Genomic DNA, 18248 nt, shown 5'->3' on the forward strand with positions numbered 1-18248 from the left:
TCCCTAACCGCTTTTGCCTGCCAGCCTGATCACTCCCTAACCACTACCCAGACAGCCTGATTGATGCCTAACTGCTCCCCTGCCAGCCTGATGGCCCCTAACTGCCCTCCCCTGCAGGCCTGGCCACCCCTAACTGCTCTCCCCTTCAGGCTTGATCGACCCCAACTGCCCTCCCTTGCAGGCCTGGTCCCTCCCAATTACCCTCCCCTGCTGGCCTGATCACCCACAACTGCCCTTCCTTGCAGGCCTGGTCCCTCCCAACTGCCCTCCCCTGCTGGCCATCTTGTGGCAGCATCTTTGACCACATGGGGGCAGCCATCTTGTGTGTTGGAGTGATGGTCAATTTGCATATTACTCTTTTATTAGATAGGATGCTTTTTATATAACCATTTCAGTGTATTTTATACCTAGAAGCATCAGTGTTACCTTGACTTCTAAATTCTTATGGGCCAAGGATTATGTCAGTTTATTTAATGAGTCCACTAGAGGTCACTGTGTTTTCACAGAGAATGATATTTTTATGTGCTAATGATCAGAATTCTAGAATTCAGTATTTTAAGAGTTTGTCTAGCTATTGCACATATAATAAGCTCAACAGGAATGTGATATTTTAAAGAAAGTCTATTCAAATATGATACAGGGTTATAACATTCAGAACCTATTTTCTTTTAAAGCAGGAAAAATGCTTCTTTTAAATGGTGGCATTTAGTATTTAATGCAGAGATTTTTATTAGCTTAAAAGTGAGTCATCATAATAAATAATAAATCACATCACAATCATTTTAATGATAGTTATCTTATTACTAATATTACTTTATTAATTATTGAATACTTATTTAATAATAATAATTTTAAAATAAGAATAAATTTTAAAATCCACTCAAAGAATTAATATTTTATTGCAATGACTTCCAAAATTTTTGACTACTATAATAAATGCATTTTACATTATGATTCATCACATACATATAACTGAAACAAAAGTTTTATGAAACAATACTTATCTTCACTACATGAAAAGCCTCTGATATTTTGTACTCTGTTGCTTTTTAAAAATGCTGGTAGCACTGAATTGGTTGGTCCTGATCTTCAGTTTTAAGAGCACTGCTTTGCTGGATCTAGCTTAGGGTTCCTTCTTGTGCTATAGCAAAGTCTGTTATCAACACTAAGCCTCAGTTTCCTCATTTGTAAAGTAGAAAGTTGCATTTCGGTCTTAGTTCCCTTTAGTTCTGATGTTTTACAGTTCTCAGTTAGTCTGCTGCTATAGTGAAAGTCTTCTAGTAAGGAAATGTCTTCTTTATAAAAATAATAAAAATTTAAATGATTAGCATAAAACTAGGGAAACTTATACTATCTTGTCCTTGTAGGGAAGTCTCTCTTATTTAAGAATTTAGAATAAAAGTTACTTCAGTTTGTGAAGATAAAGACTGATAAAGGATTGGATCAAAGTTTTTAAATTATGAGGAATCAGGAATGCTTTATTCTATGTCCAGAACAACTTGAAGTTGACATCTGCAGGAACACCATGATATTACACACCATTTGGAAATAGAATACTGAATTTGACAGAGTTTGGTCTTTCTTAGATTACTGTGAAAGCAAATATAAACTTATTCACCAGATTCTAAAATACTAAAACCTATAGTGTCTCAAAATTTCTGATTATTTTATACCATAATCTCACTATCACAATAAAAAATGTATAAGTAGATCAAGAAACATTTAGACAAATTTATGAATTCTAGCTCCATATTTCTATCAAGGCTTTGGAGTCATAAAGGACCTTAGAGGTTTTCTAGGCCCTCATTTTTATTATTCGGGTATGAAAAAATATGTGGAGTATGTTAATGTCATGGAGAACAGTAGTGCTTCTCACAAAATGTCTCCTGATGCCCCGTCAGAGACAAAAACTGGGTCCTGATGCAGTATGATGCTTCTCATGTTGTGAGTTAGAGACTTTTTACCTACTTGGTGGCCAGAAACAGACCACATACAGTTTTGTTGCTCTGAGACAGTGTATTCATTTAGGTAGTTGCATAGTTGCATTTATAAATTCTGTTTGGTTGACCAGGCTCTGACAAATTTTTGAAAGAGGGAAGTTTCTTGAATTGTAACAGAAAAAAATCAGGAGTTAAAACTAAGAAGGACATATGTTCAGAATCAAATTGTGATTTAAAAGATCAAATTGGCGTGAAAAGAATGGTTAATGCTGACAGAGCTAAAAGCGCCATCATGTGGCTCAAGTTAGGGGATTTTCACACATACTTCTTGGCAATAAACATAGTGTAATCTCAGATGTGCGGAAGCCAAAAACCTCTGCAGAACAACTTTTATAACCTCTTCCTGAACAGCCAACTCTGTTGCTTGATATACAGAATAAAAACTTTCTGAAACAAAGTTTAACATGTCTTAAATTATATTTGAAAAATTCCCACTACAAGGAGCAATTGTAGCCTGTTGCTTCTGTTGGTTTATCTATAATAATAAAAGGGTAATATGCTAATTAGACTGAAAGTCCTTCCGGACGTCATTACAGACGAAACCACGGCCAGAGCGCGGGACCCAGGTGCTTGCCGGCGACTGGAGGGAAGCGCCCAGGTCCTGGGTGCCTGCCGGTGGCTGGAACAAAGCCCGGGTCCCGGGTGCCAGGGGGAAGCCGGTGCCAGCAGCCGGGGGAAGGAAGGCCTACTCTTGCTCTTGCACGAATTTTCATGCATCAGGCCTCTAGTATACATATAGTATACATATTCTAAACGATAAACAGATGTACATACAAACATACATACAAAAGGTTTTTCAGTATGTTATTTCTAGTTTTAGATTTACTTTGCTAAAGTTACAGTTAATCATCTAATTTATACTTTAGTAAAATAATATGAAAACATTTATGAAGAACAAGCTTGAAGGATATTAAATAATAACCTTAACTAACATGATTACTTATTTTTGTTTTTTGAATTGAGCTTATCTCAGTTAAGTTGAGAATAATCTCCAGGGCAACAAAAACTTTAAAGGGAATAGAAGATACTTAGAAAGAAGAGAAATGACACTTTTAACAAACAAAATACTTTTGAATTTCCTTTATTTTTTAATCCTCACCTGAGGATATTTTTCCATTGATTTTTAGAGAGAGTGGAAGGGTGGGGGACAGAGAGAGAAACATCGATGTGAGGAAAACACATCAATTAGTTGCCTCCTGCACGCACCCCAACCAGGGCCAGGGATCGAGCCTGCAACCGAGGTACATGCCCTTGACCAAATTGAATCTGGGACCCTTCAGTCCTCGGGCCAGTGCTCTATCCACTGAGCAAAATTGGCTAGGGCAAGCATGTCAAACTCAAAGGCTAACACAGGCCAAATAAACAAGGTTTAAGTTTATATGGGCCGCAAAAAAACAAAAGCTTCAATTTTCATAAGAAATGTAGGTTTATTTCAATAGAGACATGCTGAATACAAAGGGCTGAAATAAATGAGTAACTGTTAACATAAAATAGAACATTTTAATAAAAATTAATATTTTTTCTTGAACATTAACTTACCAGACACTGAATAACTGCACAAATTAATAAGCGTAACTCAAACCTATTTTTTTTGTTCTCCAAAAGCAAAATATTTCCTGTTGTGCACACCAAACAAGTCAGTACAAGATTAATGACATGGCCATCGGCTACTAAAATATTTGCTGCTAGTATTAGTGGAGAGAAATGGTGCGCCTGCGCGTAAGGCGAGAAAGGGAAATGAGTGCAACACGATTACAGTAATCAGTCATTAGTGAATGTTGTAGTTCGTTATTAATAATTATGTATAATAGGATATTGTAAAAATTAAGTTACAAAATTTTTATTAAAATGTTTCTTACATACCATTATATTGGCTGGGTTGCAAAAATATTCATTGTGTGGGCCATGTGTGGCCCGCGAGTTTGACATGCTTGGACTAGGGCAGTGGTAGGCAAACTGCGGCTCGTGAGCCACATGCTGCTCATGAGCCGCGGTTTGCCGCTCTGTTGACTAATGAGTTTGCCAACCACTGGACTAGGGCAAAGCTTTTGACGTTCATCTAAGAAAGGATAGAAAAGAAAGAGCAACTTAACTTGGTGCCTTCTTTTTAAAACAGTTCGTAGCAAAAACAATTTGAAGCTCTGTATTGAACTTATTGTCCACTACCTCATTAAATTTAAACTTAGTTTATTTTTTGTGTTAGGTACTATTTCTGTTTTACAGATTGGGAATCAGGGAGAGTATTAACATCACTCAAAATATCTAGAAACAACATTTACTAGTTGTGTTGTTTTTTTAACCAATAAACAGAAAAATGAAACAAAGGAAATTTGGAAAATAGTAGCTTGTAAACTATATTGAGTTTTTACAACCGGGGTTAAGCAAAGGTGGTATTCTCTCAACTTTGGGGGTATTTTCTGACTTTGATGAGAGGCAGCATGTTGTAGAAAGAGCTTAGATTTTGAAAGACCTAAATTCAGATCCTAGATTTACTACTTGTTAGCTGTAGTGACCTTAGGAAGTCAGCTAACCTCTGAAAGCTTCCATTTCCTCTTCTATAAAAAGTTATGTTATGGGAGGATTAAATGAAATGATATATAAAACCACCTAGCAGAAAGTGTGGGAAGATGAAAAAGTTCTAGAGATGGATGGTGCTGATAGTTGCAGAGCAATATGATTGTACTGAATACCACTGAACTGTACACTTAAAAATGAAAAATGGTTAAAAGGGTAAAATTTGTTATGTATTTTATCACAATTTTTAAAAATCTACCTACCATATAGTAGGCACTTACTATATTCTAATTTTCCCCTTGCCTTCTTTAGAGATTGAATTTTCTTTTAACTCAGTGTTTTTCTCAAAGAATATCAAATTGTGTAGCTGGAGATTTCTCATAAAACTATCTTGAACTGTATGCATGATTTAGAATAAAGTTTACATTTTGATTTCCCCATGATTCAGCCATACTTGAACCTCATTATTTGGAACTATTTTGCCTCCAAGATCTTGAAATAAGAGTTTTCCGTCTCTGACCACAACCTCTATCTCATCTACAGCTATCACTCTTAAGTGTGCTTTGTGACCTCATTTTGACCTCCTGCCTCTACATTAGCTCTGTTCTTCTAGGTTGGCAGACCCTCGTTAAATTTGTTTTCTTGAGTTCTACAGTTATCAGTTACAGTATTGTCCTCTCAAGTAATCCCAGATTCTTTCTCCCTTAACCTTCTACAGTGTCCACCTTCACATGTCATCCTTTTTTTCTGAGCTTAGGTTGCTGAACATTATTGGGTAAAGTCCTCAAATAAGACCTTTAGCACTTTAGACAAGCTGTCTTATTTAATTCAGTTCTCACAACATCCCTGAGGAAATATTGCTACCCACCATATTGATAGTGGAACTGAGGCTCAGAAAGGTTTAGTACTCACCCTGAAGGTTTAGTCACTCACACTTAGCTCATATATTGATTTCAGACTTAAACCTAGATTTGTCTGGCCCAGAGCCTGTTCTCTTTCAATTCCCTATTTCCTATTCAATCATCAACCCTCTGCCTCCTGGAATTTGTAGGCGTTACTCTACTGAAATAACTCTCGATAACATAACTAATTACTATAGGACTACTAAATTTCATTGGTATTTTTCAGGATTCCATTCTTTGGCCCTGTTTCCAGTTCATTCTGTCTCCTCTCAACTGTGTGCTCATCTGTTGTTTTTTTTTCCCTTTGTTTCTTCTCCCTCCCCACAACACCATTTATCCCATCTATGCCCTCTTCCACCTCCACCTACCCCCCACCATCACCATACTGTTGTCTACGTCCATGAGTTCTCTATATATTTTTTTCTCAATCCCTCTACCACAACCACCCCCAACTTTGTTTCTTGCTAATAACTCTCATATATTCAAACCTTTTTTTCCTCTCCTTAAACTTTGAACCTAACCCCCAACTCATGGGGCATAATTTAACCTACTGCTTAACTGAAACAATTGAGGGCATATAGCAGAATCTCCTTCAACATTATTTTCTTTGTATGCTCTCTCATTTCTCTGCCTCCTTATTGCTAATGTACTACCTCTAAGTTACTGATTCTGTTGTCCTCTCACCAAGGCCGTGCTTTATGATTTATTCCTATTTTCTTCCTCTTTAATGCTGTTTTCATATTGATTCTTTTCTCTCTATTTTAAAAAGGAAAAGAATCCTGAAAAATACCAATTAAATTTAGTAGTCCTATAGTAATTAGTTATGTTATCGAGAGTTATTTCAGTAGAGTAACGCCTACAAATTCCAGGAGGCAGAGGGTTGATGAATGATTAGGAAATAGGGAATTGAAAATGATGAGTGCAGATTTCTTTAAAGAAGGCTTACATTGAAAGGAGGCAGGGCTATATGATTGAAGAACAGGGTTTAAAAGATAGGATACATTTGCTAAAAGGAAAACATACAAAAGGAAAGAGGAAAAGGGAGAGGTTTGTGAAGTAAAACATCCAAGTAAAATCCACAGGATTAGTTTCAAATGCCTTACTGTACAAACTATATCTTTATAGACCCAGATGTATCTGAAGCTTTTCTTCATTAGCTCAGCAGGAAGTGTTTAAAAATTCTCTAATTTCCTGTGGCAGCTCATACATCTTTCCTGGTACTTATCAAGTACTCTCTTGAATTATGTGATGCAACATTGTAGTTCTCATGAGCCGTGCTGTCGGGGTTTGATTCCTGGCTTTACCCATTATGAGCTGTGTGACTTTCAGCAAATGACTTTGGTATTCAGTCTTTGTATCTGTAATGGGATGATAGTAGCAGGTATATGATTCTTACGAGGATTAATATTTGTAAAGCTCTTAGAACATGTGTTTTCCTTCTACTAAATTATAAGATCCTTAAGAATAGGAAACTATTCTTTGTATTACCATACCCCATATAGTCCATAAATATAATAGTTCATAATTTTACATAATTAGGAATTTGTTGAATGGTGGAATATACTCTGAATTTGCAGGTTAGCCATTTAGTATAAGAATCCAATTGAGAATCACTGTATCTGCACATACATTCTTCCCTACAGTGATACTCAGACCCCAGGATAGGACCAAATGCCAGACAGCTACATGGTACTGAACCTTCATAATTTTAGGCATGAAGACTTGGACCAGGAAATGTGATAAGAAGAGTGAGAGAACTACAGTTGGAAATGGGAGAATGTAGTCAACCAGGAATAAAACACAATTGTAAACGTTAGCATATTATTTAGGCCAACAACAAAAAAAAAACTCTACATGGGCGTTATAAATATCCCTGTAGCAGTCAAGGCTAATCACCATCCAAGCACTGTCATTTGTTTTCTTTGAGAAACACCAAACCATGGTAGCTTCTATGATTACAGTTTTAGTGAGTGGGAAGAAGTAGGGTAAACAGAATAATTTGGATGATTGGGAAAGGATACTCCTCAATTGGCTGAGGGACTTTAAGGAAGGAGAAAAAATAGATTAAATTTTTACTCTCAGGCAATTCACTGCCATTGCCTTATTCTGCCTTTTCCTTTTAAATGTTTTTATTATCTTTCTTGGGGAATTCCTGAACTGCAAAGCAATCTCTAGAGCAGGGATGCCAAATACTGGTTTCATCTTGTATGCCTTCTGGTGTGTGGCACTGAAAAGGAGTATAGTGGAAAAGAATGCCTTGGTCAGTTAGCACTGCCTCCCATAACTAAGAAGAGGATTGCCAAGAGAGCCTGCAGTGCCTCCTATGCTTGAAACTGAACAAAAGATGAATGGGTTATCTAGGTAAGAGTTATATGGTTGATGCTGTGATGTTTTAATTACATAGAAAAACTAGAGGTTTGGTGCATGAATTCATGCATGGGTGGGGTCCCTTGGCCTGGCCAGCAATTGGGCCAATCAGGGCTGTCTCACCCAGTCCCCATCAGGGCAATCGGGGCTGGCCCGCCTGGGGGAGGGACCATAGGAGTTGGCTGGCCTGGGGGGGGGGGGGGGGGGAGGGGGACTGGGGAGGGACCGCAGGAGGTTGGCTTGACGAGGGAGTTTGGCTGTGGGAGCACACTGACCACCAGGGGGCAACTCCTGCATTGAGCGTCTGCCCTCTGGTGGTCAGTGCACATCATAGCGACCAGTCGACCGGTCATTCAGTCATTCGGTTACTTAGGCTTTTATATACATAGATACTTGTAACTGACATTTTTCTCTGGTTGTCTTTAAATGTCATAACTCAAATGATTTCTGGTTCTATCTAGCCATTTAGCTTGATGTTTTTTAATTGAAGGTTTTTGTAATATGATCTTCATTGCAGCCCTATTTTGCCCTTTAAATGGAATTTATGCTCAGTATCTTAGCTTCTCTTTAATGCATACTGCTCCCTTATATTTACTTTTTTTCCTAACAATTAACTTTTTAGAGCAATTTTAGGTTTACAATAAAATGGAGAAGAAGGTACAGAGATCTCCCATATGCCTCTTGCCCCCACATAAATCATACCCTCCCCCATTAGCAACCTCCTCCTTCAAAATGGTACATTTGTTACATTTGATGAGCCTACATCAACATGTTATCACCCAAAGTCCCATGGTTTACATTAGGGTACACTCTTGGTGTTGTATATTCTATGGGTTTGGACAAATGTATAATGGCTTGTATCCACCATTGATAATATCAGGCCCTAAAAATCCTCTGCGCTCCACCTAGTCCTTTCCCCCTCTCTATCCCCACCCCCACAACTCCTGATCTTTTTACTGTCTTCATAGTTTAACCTTTCCCAGAATGTTATATGGTTAGAATTACTAACAGTATGCACGGGTCCTCAAACTTTTTAAACAGGGGGCCAGTTCACTGTCCCTCAGACCGTTGGAGGGCTGGACTATAGTTTAAAAAAAAACTATGAACAAATTCCTATGCGCACTGCGGGCCCGGGACGAGTCGGCTGCTAAGCAGGACAGGCAGCGGCACCCGGCAGGCCGGATAAATGTCCTCAGCGGGCCGCATGTGGCCCGCGGGCCGTAGTTTGAGGACCCCTGGATAGCCTTTCAGACTAGCTTCTTTCACTTAGTGATATGCATTTAAGTTTCTTTCATGTCTTTTCATAGCTTGATGGCTCATTTCTTTTTAGTGCTGAATAATATTCCAGTGGCTGAATATAGTTCAGTTTATTTATCCATTCATCTATTGAAGGATATTTTAGTTGCTTCCAAGTTTTGGCAGTTATGAGTAGAGCTGTTATAAATATCCATGTGCAGGTTTTTATATGGATTTAAGTTTTCAACTCCTTTGGATAAATACCAAGACACATAATTTGTGGGTTGTATGGTAAGAGTATGGTCAGTATTGTAAGAAATCATTGAATTGTCTTCCAAAGTGCTCTACTATTTTGCATTCCACCAGCAATTCAGCATTTGATGTGTTCTGGATTTTGGCTATGCTAATAGGTGTGGAGTGCTATTTCATTTTTGTTTTAATTTGCATTTCTCTGATGGCATATGAGGTGGAGCATCTTTTCATATGCTTATTTAGCATATGTATGTCTTCTTTGGTGAGGTCTCTGTTAAGGTCTTTGGTTGGTGCATGTCTTAGTTTCTTCAGGCTACTGTAACAAAATAGTGCAGACTGGGTGTCATATAAGCAACAGTAATTTTTTCTCATAGTTATAATACAGAGGCTTGAAGTCTGAGATCAGGATGTCAGGATGATTAGGTAAGGACCCTATTTTGGGTTGCAGACTTCTAGTTATAGCCTCACATAGTGGAATGGAAAGGGATCTTTCTGGTGTTGTTTATAATCCCATATATGATGGCTTTGCCAACATGACCTAATCACCTCCCAAAGTCCTCACCTCTTAATACCATCACACTGGGCATTAGGATGTAACATATCAATTTGGGGGACGGGGGGACACAAACATTTACCAGGGGTGGGCAAACTTTTTCACTCGAGGGCCACAATGGGTTCTTAAACTGGTCCGGAGGGCCGGAACAAAAGCATGGATTGAGTGTTTGTGTGAACTAATATAAATTCAAAGTAAAGGAGCGGAGGGGAGAGCAAGAGAACCGGATAGAACAGCTGGATCCGGCCCGCGGGCCGTAGTTTGCCCACGGCCGATTTAGACCCTTTGATTTTGTCAGTGTTCTGAATGTGGGCTATTCTAATAGGTCTATAGTGGTGCCTCATTTTAATTTTCATTTTTCTGATGACATGATGTAGAGCATCTTGGTATATGTTTATTTGCCATATGTATATATTTGTTTTTCTTTTCTTCCTTTTTTTTTTTTTTGAGAGCGAGAAGAAGGGGGGCTGAGAGAGAGAGAGAGAGAGAGAGACATCAATTTGAGAAACATCAATCAGTTGCCTCCTGCACACCCCCTACTGGGGGTCAAATCAGCCACCTTTTGGTGTACAGACAACGCTCCAACCAACTGAGCCACACCAGCCAGGACTCTTTTTCTTTTTCTTTTTGTTCTGTTTTTCATACGTTTTTATTGATTTCAGAGAGGAAGGGAGAAGGAGAGAGTGATAGAAACATCAATGATGTATCATTGATCGGCTGCCTCCTACATGCCCCACACTGGGGATCCAGCCCACAACTTAGGCATGTGCCCTGACCGGGAATTGAACCATGACCTCCTGGTTCATAGATTGATGCTCAACCACTGAGCCATGCTGGCTGGGCTCTTTTTTTTTTTATGTATCTTCTTTGGTGAGGTATCTGTGAAGTTCTTTGGTCCATTTTTTTTAATTGCATTGTTTGTTTTCTTATTGTTGTATTTTGAGAGTTCTTTCCTATTTTGGATAACAGTTCTTTATCAGATATGTCTTTTGTAATTATTTTCTCCTACTCTGTTGCTTAACTTTTTATTATCTTGACAGTATCTTTTGTAGAGCAGAAATTTTTAATTTTAATCAAGTCCAGCTTTTCAATTCTTTTTTTTCATGGATCATGTTTTTGGTGTCAGATCGAAGAAGTCATCTAGGTTTTCTGCTTTGTTATCCTCTAGTAGTTTTACACTTTCACTTTTTACATTTAGGTCAGTGGTTCATTTTGGGTTATTTTTGTAAGGGTGTATGGTCTGTGTCCAGATTTATTTTTTTGCATATAGATGTCCAGTTGTTTCAGTGCCATTTGTTGAAAAGACTTTCTTTTCTCCATTGTATTTGTTGCCTTTGCTCCTTTGTTAGAGATCAGTTGATTATATTCACACTAGAGGCCTGGTGCACAAATTCGTGCACCAGTGGTGTCCCTTGGCCTGGCCTGTGGGATCGGGCCGAAACTGGCTTTCTGACATCCCCCAAGGGGTCCTGGATTGCAAGAGGGTGCAGGCCAGGCCGAGGGACCCCACCAGTGCATGATCGGGGCCAGGCAAGGACGTGGGAGGTTGGCAAGCTGGGGAGGGACCATGGGAGAGCTTCAGGGCGTGTCTGGCCCGTCTCGCTCAGTCCCAACCAGCCGGACCTCATCAGCAAGCTAAACTACCGGTTGGAGCATCTGCCCCCTGGTGGTCAGTGCACATCATAGCAACTGGTCGACTGTCTGCTCCCTGGTGGTCAGTGCACATCATAGCGAGCAGTTGAGAGGCCTTAGCATATCATTAGCATATTACACTTTGATTGGTTAAATGGCCTACCAGATGACTGGACACGTAACATATTAGGCTTTTATTATATGGGATGGGTCTATTTCTGTAACTTTCTATTCTATTCTACTTACCTATTTGTTTGTTCTTTCTCCAATAACCACACTATCTTGAGTATTATAGCTTTACTAGAGGCCCAGGGCACGAAATTCGTGCATGAGGGGGGGTGTCCCTCAGCCCAGCCTGCACCCTCTCTAATCTGGGACCCCTCTAGGGACATCCCTCTCACAATCCAGGACTGCTGGCTCCCAACCGCTCGCCTGCCCGCTGCCTGATTGCCCTAACCCCTTCTGCCTGCCAGCATGATCACCCCCTAACCACTCCCCTGCCAGCTCGATTGCCCCTAACTGCCCTCCCCTGCCGGCCTGGTCACCCCTAACTGCCCTCCCTTGCCAGCCTGGTCATCCCAACTGCCCTCCCCTGCAGGCCTGGTCACCCCCAACTGCCCTCCCCTGCAGACCTGGTTGCCCCTAACTGCCCTCCTCTGCAGGCTTGGTCTCCACCAACTGCCCTCCCCTGCAGGCCTGGTCACCCCTAACTGCCCTCCCTTGCAGGCCTGGTCCCTCCCAACTGCCCTCCCCTACTTGCCTGGACCCCCCCAGCTGCCCTCCTCTGCTGGCCTGGTTGCCCCTGACTGCCCTCCCCTGCTGGCCTGATCGCCCACATCTGCCCTCCCCTGCAGGCCTGGGTCCCCCCCAACTGTCCTCCCCTGCAGGCCTGGTCTCCCCGAACTGCCCTCCTCTGCCGGTCCTGGTCTCCCCCAACTGCCCTCCTCTGCCTGGTCACCCCTAACTGCCCTCCCCTGAGGCCTGATTGTTCCCAACTGCCCTCCTCTGCTGGCCTGGTCACCCCTAACTGCCCTCCCCTGCTGGCCTGATCGCCCACAACTGCCCTCCCCTACAGGCCATCTTGTGGTGGCCATCTTGTGTCCACATGGGGGCAGCCATCTTTGACCACATGGGGCGGCCATCTTGTGTGTTGGAGTGATGGTCAATTTGCATATTACTCTTTTATTATATTATATAAGATAGTAAGACTTGAAGTCAGGTAATGTTTGTTCTCCAACTTTGTCCTTCTTCAATATTGTGTTAACTAATCTGGGTATTTGCCTCTACATAAAAACATTAGAATAAATTTGTTGACATCCACAAAATAATTTGCTGGGATTATGGTTGGATTGCATTGAATCTATAGATCAAGTTGAAATGAACTGACATCTTGACAATGACAATATTGAGTCTTCCTGTTGATGAACATGGAATATCATTTCATTTATTTAGTTCTTTGTAAACTTAACTTTTGTTTAATCCATTTTGTAGTCTTCAGAAGGCACTTTTTGTGAGTCACTTTAGAAGTATGTTACAGGTTTCTTGTTCTCTTGGATTTATTTGCTTTTATATTTGTTCCTTTTTACTAGTATATCTGGCTTTCTAAGAGCTTTTTCCTCCCCATTTTTAATATCATGATACTCAGCCAAATATGATTTCTGGTATTGCATAGCAAAATTTTTCTTCAAGTTAAATTAAACCATCTGTATACATAGTTTACATCTATACGATAATATAACTGCTTTCTCAGAAATTAGGGCAAAAAATTTTACTAACCATATAAAGGAAATACAAGAGCTTCTATAATATCTGCCCTCAAAGAGCCTGTGGTTTATTTAAGAAATCAGAATTAAACATGAAAAGTAAGACATTTAGGTAATATTCTAGTATTAGGTCATAGAAGAGGACATGATTAATATATATTAATTGTACATACTTTGCTATTTAGAGGAGGGAGTGATTTACATTAGCAGGTTAGACAGGGAAACCTTTATTGGGCTCATGGAATTTGAACTTAGTCCTAAAATATTAGTAAATTTTGGGTAGAGATATTAATCCAGATTTCTTGTGGATGAGTTTCATAGTACTTTATCCCTTAATTTTTTCTTTAAAAAAATCTTTATATTTTCTATCCAATGTAATTATAGTAAACACTTGAATGTGTTTGACATATCAGTTACCTTCAATTTCTATTTCTGTGTGTTTGTCACAGGCACCCTGATTTTCAGCTGCTACAGGAGGGACAAAGGTATGGTTGAATCAGTATCACTTACCTTCTATATATTCATGTTAATAAAAACATTAAGAGTAAACCAGGTGATATGGGCTCTTGGACTTCCTGTACTGATGCATTATGTAAGTGCCCATTCTAGCCCACACAAAAAAATATTTGCCTTGTACAGCTTTTTCTTTTCTAATAGTAAGATGGTGTGTTTGCTCTGTATGATTTATTGTACAGCTCTTTCTACCAAGAAAGTCTAATTGAACCTGTTGAAATATGACTCAAACACAGCTTCCATCTGAGATAATATGCTGCTTTGTCAACCAGATTGTGCCAATTAACATTTGTTGAAAGGTTTTTATAGTCCTATTTTATAGAATTTCAAAACATTAATGTATCTGTTATTTAATTATTTGAAAAAGTGTCTAAAGCATTAATAGAGGTTCCAAGTTGTGATTTTTTTTTCCTAAAATCTCCTCATGATGTTGCTTTCCCAACCTTAATCATCTCTCAAAATATGTCCTTTAATCTCCGAGAGTAATTTTTCCTGGTTATTAGTCACTACCTTAGTTGCATGGACTTGAGCCATAAGTGAGAGATACTGACTTATTGATGTATTTCTTTAATTTATAGCTCAAAGTAGTACAGAAAAACATAATAACTTCAAATCCAGGGGAGAGTCTGAAATATATGGAAGTTTAATTGTTCTATTTTTTTAAAAAAATTATACTTACAAGCGACAAGTCCCTGATGATATAGGCTAGATTCTAACTAAAAAATTATATCTACTACTGAATAAACTTGCTATCTTTTCTCCATTTCCATTCACAACCTTACCTTCAACTCTGTTTTTCTTCTTTTACTCCTCAGTCCTACATGCTTTTATTAAACTGCTGCATTCTTTAACTTCATTTTTTTAAAAATCATTTCTAAAAATGTAATAGCCTTTTGGAGGAGCAGTTTTAGGTTTAAAGAAAAATTGCACAGAAAGTAGAGATTCCATACACTCACTACCCTGTACAAAGTGTACATGCTTCTTGATCCAGAATTCTCCTCATTTGGATCTTTAAAGTTTTTATCGTTGCATTTGCGTAAGAGTAACTGCTCACCTATCCTTCTTTACCTCAAGGTTGTATAGACAAAGCTACTCTTTGCCTTCACTCATTCATAATTCTTAATCTTTTTTAAACCTGAAAATTGAAGAAGTATAGTCAAAGGGAAAACTTGTTTTTTATTGTTAGCATTATGTTGTAATTCTAGAGTGTAAAATATAAATATCTTTCATTGATAAATGTTGATTTTCCAACTTTATTTTTTATTGTGACTGACTTCCTTATGTTTTTCATTCTTTGGAACTTTCTGTATTACTATCAACTAGAGTTGGAAAATGTTTAAATATCTCTTTTTATATTTATATCTTTCAAAGCCTAAACAAAGTTCCCTGTAATATGTAAGTGTGTGTGTGTGTGTGTGTGTGTGTGTGTGTGTGTGTGTGTACATATATAAAAATATATGTTTTTTTGCTTGTTTGAGAAACCAGTAATGAAGTTCTCAAAAGAAACCCTTTTTTAAAAAAAGGATATATGAAACAGAAATGGAGCAGGCTAAAATAAAAAATAATTCAGTAGGTTGTTTTGTTGTTGTTGCTGTTATTCTTATTTACTTATTTATTATTTTGAGAGAGTGGAAGAAAGTTAGGGAGGGGTTGGAGAGAGAGTGAGAGAGAGAAACGTTGATGTGAAAGAGAGACATCGATTGGTTGCCTTTCGCACTCGCCCCACCAGGCGTGGTTGAACCTGCAACCCAGGTACGTGCCCTTGATCGGGAATTGAACCCATGACCCTTCGGTGCTCAGACCAATGTGCTAATCACTGAGCACACTGGTCAGGGCTCTTTTAACATTTTTAAAATAATTAGGGGGAAAGGACAAGGAAAGAAGATAATTATATCGAATAAATAAGAACTGAAGAAATTATGTAATTATAGCTTTCTTCTGAAGTGTGTGTGTACTGGTATGTGTACAGGCTTATATTTATATAAGCCTAAAAATAAGGCTTTGCATAGGGAATAAAAATATCTACCTTGAAAGGTACCAAGTGTAAATACATGGGACATTCTGCTTTTCTGTTACAGTTAGTTTGTTTCTTTCTTCTACAGTGGCCATTCTGGAGAAGAAGTACAGTTATGCAGTAAGGCCATTAAAACATCAGATGTTGACAATCCTGGCCATATTGAGAAGCAGTATGAATCTAATTTTTCTAGCACTCATAGTGATAGTAGCAGTGATAATGAGCAAGACTTTGTTTCCTCCATTCTACCAGGAAACAAACCAAATGCAACGGGTGTAATGCAACAGCTGCACAAAAAAAGCATCATGAAAAAGAAAGCTTGTCAAAAATCTAACTTCAAGCAAGAAGACAAAGAACAGGCAGTAATAAATATTACTGAGCAGTTAGGCAATTGCAGATTAGATAGTCAGGAGAAAGCTGCTACTTGTGAACTTCCTTTACAGAAGGTAAATACTCAGGTTTCTTTAAATAGTCCTTCAAGAGAAAAATTAGATGCTTCAGAAATTCCTGAAAAGAAATACAACAGTTCAGAAATAACTTTAGTAGGCATAAGTAAGAAAAGTGCTGAGCATTTTAAGAGGAAATTTGTCAAATCAAACCAAGTTTCTAGGTCAGCTTCTAGTTCAGTGCAGGTGTGTCCTGAAGTTGCAAAGGCAAACTTACTTAAAGTTCTGAAGGAGACTTTGATTGAGTGGAAGACAGAAGAAACTTTGAGGTTTTTGTATGGCCATAATTATGCTTCTGTGTGTCTAAAACCCTCGTCAGTCCCTCTGGTTAAAGAAGAAGAGCTTGATGAAGATGACATAAATTCTGACCCAGATAGTCATTCCCTCACCTTGCGGGAATCTCAGGACAGCTTGGATGAGTCTTTGCCTTACAGGGCCTCAGATACAGCCATTAAACCACTGCCAAGTTATGAGAGCTTGAAAAAGGAAACTGAAACATTAAACCTAAGGATCAGAGAGTTTTATAGAGGACAATATGTTTTAAATGAAGAAACCACCAAATCACAAGACTCTGAAGAGGTACGTCTTAATGGTGATGAGTTTTTTATATTGCTAACATATGGAACACTCATCATAGCAAATCTTAGACCAGGAAGAAAAATACTGAAGAGATAATTGTTAAATTTTCAGAAGGCTTTTTTAGTTGGTCAGTTTCTTTGTTTAAAATGCCATTTCTCGTAATGTCATTACTATTTTCTGAATAAGTTGAAGTTTGCCCCTGAAAATTTTCATAAATGTGGAACATTTTTCTGTAATGTAGAAATAGGCTCAAATTGTGGGACAGAACTTTCTTTAAACATAGTTCTTTATATATGTAGAACCTCTGAAGAGGCTTGTTTTTTCTTTATATGTATTCTTTCCGATTTCTACATGAAGTACGTATCTTTGTGTTATTTTCAGTGGGACTGTATTCAGTGAAGTTGAGTGGTAAAATATTTGTTTGTATAATATTTGGCAAACATGACCATTTAAAATATTATAAATGAAAATAATATATTAAAGGAGACTTATTGGGAAATAATAGAGAAAATGGAAATAGTACATTCAGGTTAGACCTAGATTTGAATATCTGCTCTGTCCTTTACTAGCTGTATGAAAAGTTAGTTCTTGAGTTTGATTGCTTATCTGTAAATGGGATTGTAAGTAGCTTCTCTTGCTCAATTGTTACGTGTTTTAAAGATAACAAATATAAAGCATTTATCACAGTGCCTGTCATATAATTGGTACTCAGTAAATAGTAATTATATATGGAGACTGAATGTATGCCACTGAGGTTTAGGGAGATTTTTTGGTATTTCTAAAACCCCATTTTGGTTGATGTGCAGTTTGGGAAATGAAGTCATTTGATATGAAGAGTAGGCAATAATCTGGTTTTAACCACAAAACTTTGTTACTAAAGACTTCTGAGTAAATGTGGCTGTAAAAACATTTGGAGATTTAGAAAGAAGGTGAAAGTGAAAATGTAACAATTTAGAAATTTTTTATATTTCTAGAGAATATTACCCAACTCAGTACTATATTTGAAATCACTTCAACTGTATTATTAGACAGTATCAATAACTTTTATTTTAAGTTTGGAGAAACATTGATTTCTGTCAGCTGCATAAACCTATCTTAGTACATAACTTGTTTTATCATTTTTGTGCTTATAAGCCTTAAGAAGGAAAAATTAATCCCTGAAATTTGACTGCTCCTCTGTTGCATAACGTTTTAGAACTTTTCCATTGAAGTATAACTCAATACTGTAGCTCATTGAATTATCACAAATGAGCACTACTCAGACAAAAATTTGAGTAAACCAGAGCCATGCTATATCTTCTCCTAGTCATTACGTCTTTCCAAAATGACCAACTATTATAATAGCACAGATAAGTTTTGCCAGTTTTGAATTGTATATAAATGGATTCACACAGTATATGTTTGTTGGTGTCTAATTTAGTTCTTGCAACATTGTTTGTGAATCACTTGTTTTGTTAACTCTAGTTTTATTCTTTTA

The 18248-nt window shown here is 38.1% G+C and overlaps 1 protein-coding gene across 1 annotated transcript in view; it reads left to right on the top strand.

Annotated features, from left to right (window-relative positions):
* RPAP2 (RNA polymerase II associated protein 2) overlaps nucleotides 1-18248 on the top strand; it is a 113557-nt gene that overhangs the window by 16170 nt on the left and 79139 nt on the right. The window contains exons 7-8 of the mRNA XM_080657789.1: nucleotides 13669-13704; nucleotides 15835-16771. Coding sequence (XP_080513915.1) covers nucleotides 13669-13704; nucleotides 15835-16771 — 973 coding nt within the window. The remainder of the gene's footprint in view (nucleotides 1-13668; nucleotides 13705-15834; nucleotides 16772-18248) is intronic.

The sequence above is a fragment of the Plecotus auritus genome (assembly GCF_963455305.1).
Source record: "Plecotus auritus genome assembly, chromosome: 2".
NCBI lineage: Eukaryota > Metazoa > Chordata > Mammalia > Chiroptera > Vespertilionidae > Plecotus > Plecotus auritus.